The sequence below is a fragment of the Lonchura striata genome, chromosome 14, assembly GCF_046129695.1.
Source record: "Lonchura striata isolate bLonStr1 chromosome 14, bLonStr1.mat, whole genome shotgun sequence".
In the NCBI taxonomy this organism is placed as follows: Eukaryota; Metazoa; Chordata; class Aves; order Passeriformes; family Estrildidae; genus Lonchura; species Lonchura striata.
The window spans coordinates 15,206,098-15,214,153 of record NC_134616.1 but is presented as its reverse complement, the minus strand read 5'-3'; the positions used below and the strand labels follow the sequence as shown (position 1 = coordinate 15,214,153).

At 56.5% G+C, this 8,056-nt stretch overlaps 2 protein-coding genes across 2 annotated transcripts; one reads left to right on the top strand and one right to left on the bottom strand.

Annotated features, from left to right (window-relative positions):
• The first annotated feature begins 54 nt into the window (after positions 1-54).
• On the top strand, positions 55-4,493 carry ERCC6L (ERCC excision repair 6 like, spindle assembly checkpoint helicase). Its single transcript, XM_021547790.3, has 2 exons — positions 55-254; positions 413-4,493. The coding sequence occupies exons 1-2, from the start codon at positions 199-201 to the stop codon at positions 4,236-4,238; spliced, it is 3,882 nt and encodes a 1,293-aa protein (XP_021403465.2). The 5' UTR covers positions 55-198; the 3' UTR covers positions 4,239-4,493.
• A 2,258-nt stretch (positions 4,494-6,751) lies between these two features.
• Positions 6,752-7,605, bottom strand: PIN4 (peptidylprolyl cis/trans isomerase, NIMA-interacting 4). Its single transcript, XM_021547752.3, has 4 exons — positions 7,507-7,605; positions 7,316-7,383; positions 7,063-7,182; positions 6,752-6,927 (listed from the first exon to the last, which is right to left on the bottom strand). Exons 1-4 carry the CDS (start codon positions 7,544-7,546, stop codon positions 6,769-6,771), a joined length of 387 nt encoding a protein of 128 aa, XP_021403427.2. The 5' UTR covers positions 7,547-7,605; the 3' UTR covers positions 6,752-6,768.
• Positions 7,606-8,056: the final 451 nt, after the last annotated feature.

Here is an 8,056-nt window from a genome sequence, read left to right as displayed (position 1 = left end):
GCGGCGGGAAAGGGACCGGCCGGGACCGGAGCTCGTCCCGGTGTTTGCCCCGACCCGCGAGGAGGCGCGGGCAGCGCTCGGCCCCGCCCCTTTGCCCGCCCCCGGCGTTGATTGGCTGCGGGCGGTGGTGATTTACATGTGGCGCGGGGCAGGCCGGGAAGGGCCGGGTTTGAAGCGCAGGGCGGCAGCGCTGGCGCCATGGCCGCTCCCGGGCCGCGAGAGGCGGCGGCGGCAGAAGAGGAGCGGTACCGGGGGTGAGCGGCGACGGGGCTGAGCGGCCGCGGGCGGGCGGGCTGGGGCTGGGGCTGGGGCTGGGGTTGGGTTCGGGGTTGGCGTTGGCGGGCCGGGCCGGGCCGGCACTCCTGGGTGCAGCCCGGGCCTGGCCACCCGGTGCTCACGGTGACTCCCACAGGCTCGTGGCCAGCGCGAAGGCGGCGGCGGCCGACGGGGACCTTGAAGAGGCGCTGCGGCTGTTCCGGCTGGCGGCTGCCATCCGCCCCAGCGAGAAGCTGCAGAACCGCATGCGGCGGGTGCAGGAGGCACTGGCGGCGGCCGAGCAGCAGCAGCAGGAGGAGGAGGAGGATGATGAGGGTTTCGTGGACGTGTGCGGCAGCGGCCTGCTGATCTACGGGGAGATGCACAGGAAGCTGTTCCAGCACCAGCGGGAAGGTGTTGCCTTCCTGTACCGCCTGCACCGGGAGCGCAAGCCTGGCGGCATCCTGGCAGATGACATGGGCCTGGGCAAGACCATCCAGGTGATTGCCTTCCTGTCGGGTATGTTCGATGCCGAGCTCATCCAGCACGTCCTACTCATCATGCCCACCACCCTGGTCAGCAGCTGGCTGGCTGAGTTTGCTCGCTGGACCCCCGGCCTTCGCGTCAAGGAGTTCCATGGCACCAGCAAGACAGAGCGCACCAGGAACTTGGAAAGGGTCCAGAGGAAGAACGGCATCATCATCACGAGCTACCAGATGCTCATTAACAATTGGAAGCAGCTGGCCAGCCGCCATGAGCAGGAGTTTGTCTGGGACTACATTATCCTTGATGAAGCACATAAGATCAAGTGCCCGTCAAACAAGACAACCAAGTGTGTGTATGCAATCCCGGCCCACTACCGCATCCTGCTTACAGGCACCCCTGTGCAGAACAACCTCCGGGAACTGTGGTCCTTGTTTGACTTTGCCTGTCAAGGCTCCCTCCTGGGAACTGCCAAAACTTTTAAAATGGAGTATGAGAATCCCATTACCAGGGCGAGGGAGAAGGATGCGACTCCAGGTGAGAAAGCACTGGGGCTAAAGATATCAGAGAATCTCATGTCAATTATAAAGCCTTATTTCCTCAGAAGGACCAAGGAAGACATCAAAAACTATCATACCAATAAAGCTGATCCTACTCTTTCTGAGGATCCAAGTGAGAACAAGGCTCCTGTCATGCCATCTCTCACTAGGAAAAATGACTTTGTCGTGTGGGTGTACCTGGCACCAGTGCAGGAAGAAATCTACAGGAACTTTCTCTGCCTCGATCATGTGAAGGAAGTACTGATGATGAACCGATCACCTTTGGCTGAGCTGACAATCCTGAAGAAACTCTGTGACCACCCCAGGCTTCTGTCTCCAAGAGCCTGTACCCAGCTGGGCTTGGAAGAGGAAGAGGAGGACTCCGAGCAGGATTACAGGATGGAAGCAGTTATGTTTGCAGGCAAGAACAAAATAGATCATCTCTCTGATGAGACTGTGATCGAGGAGTCTGGGAAGATGCAGTTCCTTGTGGGACTGCTGGAGCGGCTGAGAGAAGAGGGACACCGAACCCTGGTGTTCTCACAGTCGAGGAAGATGCTGGATATCATAGAGTTCGTCCTGTCTCGCCGACAGTTCCAGATCCTGCGCATCGACGGCACGGTGACCCACCTGACGGAGCGGGAGAGGCGCATCAACGCCTTCCAGAGCAACACCACCTACTCTGTCTTCCTGCTCACCACACAGGTTGGGGGCGTTGGCATAACCTTGACAGCGGCCAGCCGAGTGGTGATCTTTGATCCCAGCTGGAATCCAGCAACTGATGCTCAGGCTGTGGACAGAGCTTACAGAATTGGGCAAAAAGAGAACGTAGTGATTTACAGACTGATCACCTGCGGCACCGTGGAAGAGAAGATATACAGGCGGCAGGTATTCAAGGACTCGTTAATCAGACAGACCACCGGTGACAAAAAGAACCCGTTCCGTTATTTCTCCAAACAGGAACTAAGAGAGCTCTTCATATTGGAAGATACTCGGACATCTGCAACTCAGATCCAGCTGCAGTCCCTGCACGCCATGCAAAGGAAGTCTGACCTGCAGCTGGATGAGCATCTTGCTTACCTGCATTCCTTGGCAATGTTTGGCATTTCTGACCACGACCTGATCTACACAAGGGAGATGGCTCATGAGGAGCAGGTGGAGAGCGAGGAAGCCCATCAGTACATCCAGCGGAGAGTACAGAAAGCCCATGAGCTGGTCCAGCTGGAGTCCCAGCTCAGAGATCAGAGGATGGAGGGGATCAGGAATACTTGTGAAGAGTTGTGGCAAAGACCATCGGGATCAGTTTCCAGGCCAAAGAAGTTGTCTCCAGGGTTGAATGACAAAAATAATTTTGTTTCACCACCAGTAGCTGATGCACAAGAAAAAGACAAATTTATTGATCTTACAGAGGACGAAGAAGCCCAGGTGCTCGATGTCAGCTCCAGAATGGCAACTCTGACTGTTGGTGACTTGGATGAAGAGCAACTGGCACAAGGTGTGTCCAGTATGGAGACAGAAGTGCTCAATACCAGCAAGACAGCAGAACAATCTGATCAAGAACAAGCAGAACAAGAATCTGAGCAAAATCCTGAATCTAACATTATACCATCATCCCCTGCACTCGAGAAAGAGAGTCAGAGCCTCCAAGAGAAACAACATTCGCAGGTACATTCAGACAGCTCGGCCAAGACAAGGAATGACCTGTCTTGGCATTGTCACAATTCCTCCCAGTCTGGCATGGCTGATCCTAGAAGTGAGGCAGAATTGTCAGTTCAGATACTTGACCCACACAGTGCCCTGGGGACAGAGCAGAACAATGATCCTGAGCCGGCTTCTGCAGTGCTGAGTTTAAAAAATGCTACACCAGAAGTCAATGCTGAGCTCTACAAGTCTCATGTGCTAGAAGACAGCTCAGAGGCTACATCTGCTCCTTCTTTCCAGGATCAAGTTGACTTCAATCTGGTTTTGGAAGAGTCTGAAGAGGAATGGCAGGATGCCTCAAATAGAGGAGGATCAGTGGAACACCCTGAGAAGGAGAGCTTACAACTCCAGGCAGAAAGCTTGTGTAAATCTCCAGACAAAGAATCTCCAAACAAAACTTGGCCAAGTGAGACCAGTAGCCATGGCAAACCCTGTCTCACAGCTGAGGAAGAGCCAAATGCCTCCCTGCAAGAGAGTAAATCATTGGAGGAAAGCAGTGGTCTCTTTATTTCTAGTAGGAAGAAACGCTTAAACAGAATTTCTTCAGACAGTGAGAGTGAAGAGCAGCCTGAACAAGTGCCCTCCTCTCCCTTGGATAGCATTCAGCACGGACGTCTGGAAGGAATTAATGCTTCCACCCCTAAATATGACACAACAAGAGCTAAAGCCATCTTTTCTCCCCAATTAAATAACAGTGGAAACAGGTCTAATGCTTCCAGGCGCTCATTCATCAGCAGGTTGGTAGATGAGGTGGAGGACATTGGGGAAATCATGGGAACCACTGATGAAGAAGATGATGATGATGATGATGATGATGATGAGGAGGAGGAGGAGGAGGAGCAAGATGGGCTTGTGGAAGATGAAGCTGAGGAGTGCACTGGGGAATCTGCTGAGCCTGAAGAAGAACCTGATGGAGAAACACTTGATACAAGTGAAGAGTCCTCTCACACAGACAGTGTGGAATCTGAGCAGTCCGAGGCAGAGTCATCACAGGAGGAATCCACAGGTGACGCTGAGCTCCAGTCAGATGAGCAGATTGACTACTTCACCCAGCAAAGCAGCTCTGAAAAGGACATTGGGCAGAATTCCTCTCCTGCTGCAGATTATGACACTTTGGTACAGAGTGGGAAGAAGCTTCAGAATGATGGAAAACTCCAGGAGGCTTTGGACTGCTTCCTGCAAGCTCTTGACATAAAAAGTGGAGATCCTGAAGTTATGCTGCTGACTCTGAACTTGTACCGACAGCTGGCCCAGAAGTGACATGTATGTGGCTCTGTGAAGAAAGTCTGGCTGTTCCTTGTGGGTCTGCACCATGGCCCTGGGATCCCTGAGCCAGCTCCGGGCTGATGCCTGCCCTATACTCATGGGAATGAGCAAATTCATCACTTCCTGCTTGAGGAAACAGCCCAGACATCCAGGTGTTGGATCCTGGGGAGGGTGTTCTGTGGAGTCAACTGACAAAGGTGAAAATGGTTCCTGTTCCTGTCTAATTATTCAATAAAAGAATGGCATTGTTGATGTCTAAGCCCCTGTCCATGCTGGCAGCCCTGGATTCACCTTTCTGCCTTCCAGGTTTTGCCACTTCTTTCCCCTGAGAAGATGGGGACAGTACAGTCCCATGGCCGCTGTACAGCCCAGGTCTGTGGTGCTGTGGTTATTCCCTCCTTTTGGGTTTAAAACAAGCTAATTTGGGTACCTGAAGGTCACCTGCCATTTGGGTGCCTTACAGACCTTCCAGATCCAACCCCTGCCACAAGCACGGACTCCTTCCACTAGACCAGGTTGCTCCAAGCCTGGCCTTGAAACACATCCATGGATGGGACGGCCACAGTTTCACTGGGCAACCTGTGCAAGTGTTTTATCATTCGCACAAGAAAGAATTTCTTCCCAATATCCCTTCTAACCCTGCCCTCTGTCAGCCTGAATCCATTCATTACTCTGTATCCTGTCATTCCAGTTCTGGACAGAGTTCCTCTCTTGCTCCCTTGTAGGCCCCTTCAGATACTGAAATGTGCTATGAGGTGTCCACACAACCTTCCCCAGGCTGAACAGGCTGAAAAGCCTCAGCTCTCAGCCTTTCTTCATTATGGGTGCTTCTTACCAACTTCATGGCCTCTTCTGGACTTGCTCCAACAGTTCCATGTCCTTCTCATGCTGGAGGCCCCAGAACTGTGTGCAAGGACTCTAAGCAGGATCTTGGGAGTGCAGAGCAGTGGGAGAGAATCCCCTCCCTCACCTGCTGCCCATGTTCCTTTGGATGCAGGCCAGAACATAGGGGGTTTCTGGGCTGGGAATGCTCACTGCTGGATCATGGTTTTTCACGAGTTTTTTATTAACCATCACCTCCAATCCCTTCTCTGCTCCTTCTTCATCTGTGCCTGAGAATGCCCTGACCCAGGTGTAGAACCATGGTACTTTTCACATGGTCCCACCTCTGCAGCCTGTCCAGGTCCCTCTGGATCCATCCTTTCCAGTGTGTGACCACACCACACAGCTCAGTGTTGTCAGCAAACTGGCTGAGAGTGCCTCAATCCCACAAACCAGCAGCTCAAAAGCTCCTGGTTCTGGCTTTGAGTGATTGCCCCTCACCAACACAGCCTCAGTCTGGGACTGACTCCTGCCAGTCTCACCTGGTAACAGCGCAGCAGCAGATATGGATGTTTCCTCGTGCCATGGCATTGCCTTCTGCAACGCCACACCTGGCTGAGCTGTGCAGTCTGGGAGAGGAGCTCTTTGTATTTGGAACCACAGCAAACATGGCAAATTCTGCTGGTGCAGTTGTGTCAAAAGTGTTTTTGCCAAAAGAAAGAACAGAGCTCTGGTAGCCTGGAAACAAGTGGTTTATTAACACAGCACCATTCCATGGGGCAGTGCCTGCTCTGGGCAGTCTGTCTGCCCAGACCAGGCCCTCCACTGCAGGCCATTCATTCAGCAAAACCAACACCCTGAAAAGGGAGGGAAGAGAAGCACCTTTTCTTCTTTGATATTTCTTCCACATCTCTGAGCTCTGTGTGTGGTGCTCACCTGTAAACACAGCTGGTGCTTGTTGCTGGAGCTTGGCTTGTTCAGGAACTCTGTGGGCAGCAAGGGGATCATGGCTCTGGGCTGGATTCCTGAGATGGCAGGAATCTTGCTGGGCTGCTTCCCTTGCACTTCCCAGAGCACAATGGAGTGCAGGAGGTGCCACACAAGCATTTAGTGGCTTTTTTTCTTATTCAGACCTGAGTTATCCAGTTTCTTCCCCCATCTTTGAGTGGGCAAGGTGGAGCTGTAGGAAGAGATGGGTCTGTGCTCAGGAGAGCTCTTCCTCCCCTCCTGCCCCCCGCTCCCTTCCCTGCCTGGCCTGACCCAGCTCCAGTGTTACCCACCCGCCACTGAAGGGACGGTCCTGCAGCCCTGGAGCACAGACTGCACCATGGGAGCTGTCTGCATCCTCCTGTGGAAGATGGAGACCAAGCCCTGGGGCCTCCTCTGTCCCTTGCTGCATTATTTCTGTTTGCAGATAAAAATCTGGGCACCTCATTCCGCTGACAGGCCATTATCTCCACAGATAATGTGAAGAAACAAGAGGCTGGCCTGCCAGGCAACAGAAACTTCAACATCTGCTCTTGTTTTACCCCTCCCAGGGACATTTTACCTCTCCAGGCAGGGCCCTGCTCTGCTAGCACAGTGGCAGGGACAGCCAGCTGCCTCCAGGCACGTTGCTGGTTGTGCCCAACTTGCTCCAAGGCCAAGGTGTCTGGGACTCAGGATTCAAGCAGTCAACAAGGTCATCGTGGTCATTCACATTTTATTTTCTGCCTTCCACCATGATAATGTGGTATCCAAACTTGGTCTTGACGGGAGGGTCCGTGTACACGGGCTTGTCCATGCTGCTCACAGGCAGGGCAAATGCTGCCTCCTGGAATGGTCCCACCATGGAGCCTCTGGTCATCCAGCCCAGGTCTCCCTGCAGCAAGGGACGGCCAGGGTTAAGCTCTGAGACTCAGAGCAGGGAGGGTGTGTGATGAGGCCGTGGGCCAGCATCCAGCAGGATCCAGGCTCCCGCAGCCGCTGCCCGGTCCCGGGTGCAGCACTCACTCACCCCTTGCCTGGCCTTGTCCTCGCTGTACTGTGCCGCCACCTCGCTAAAGCGCTGTCCGGACTTCAGCTTCTCCATGGCCTCCATGGCGCGGCCGTGCTTCTCGCACAGGATGTGCCGAACCTGGCGGGGCGGCAGCGGGGCTGTGGCGAGCGGGGCCGGCGGGCGGGACGAGCCGGCAGGTGCCGGGGCGGAGAGCGCGCTCCCCGCCGCTCCCCGCCGCCCCCCGCCGCTCCCCGCCGCCCCCCGCGCTCACCTTGACGGCGCTGCCGCCTCCCTTCGGGCCCTGTGCTTTGCCCTCGCTGCTGCTGCCGCCGTCGCCACCTGTGAACCGAGCACCCTGACACCGGCCCGCTCCCCGCCGGCCCTGCCCGGTTCTGAGACCGGCTCGGCCCCCACCGCCCCCGAGCCCCCTCCCGGCCGGTGGTGCCGCCCAGCCCCGCTCACCCTTGCCGGCTTTGCCGCCGCCTTTCCCTTTGGGCGCCATCTTGCCGCGGTGAGCCCCCGCGCTGCTCGCTCCGCGGCGGGCGGGGCCGCCCCTGCCCCGCCCCGGGCCGCCGGCTGCCCGCGCTGCGCCGGCACGGAGCCGCCGCGCGGGGCTGGGACACGGGACACGGGGCTGCGGGACACGGGGCTGATGGACACGGGACACGGGGCTGCGGGACATTGGGCTGATGGACACGGGGCTGCGGGACACGGGGCTGGTGGACACGGGGCTGATGGACACGGGGCTGCGGGACGCGGGGCTGCGGGACACGGGGCTGGTGGACACGGGGCTGCGGGACACGGGGCTGATGGACACGGGGCTGATGGACACGGGGCTGCGGGACACGGGGCTGATGGACACGGGCCGCGGGACACGGGGCTGATGGACACGGGGCTGATGGACACGGGGCTGCGGGACACGGGGCTGCGGGACACGGGGCTGATGGACACGGGCCGCGGGACACGGGGCTGGTGGACACGGGGCTGCGGGACACGGGGCTGCGGGACACGG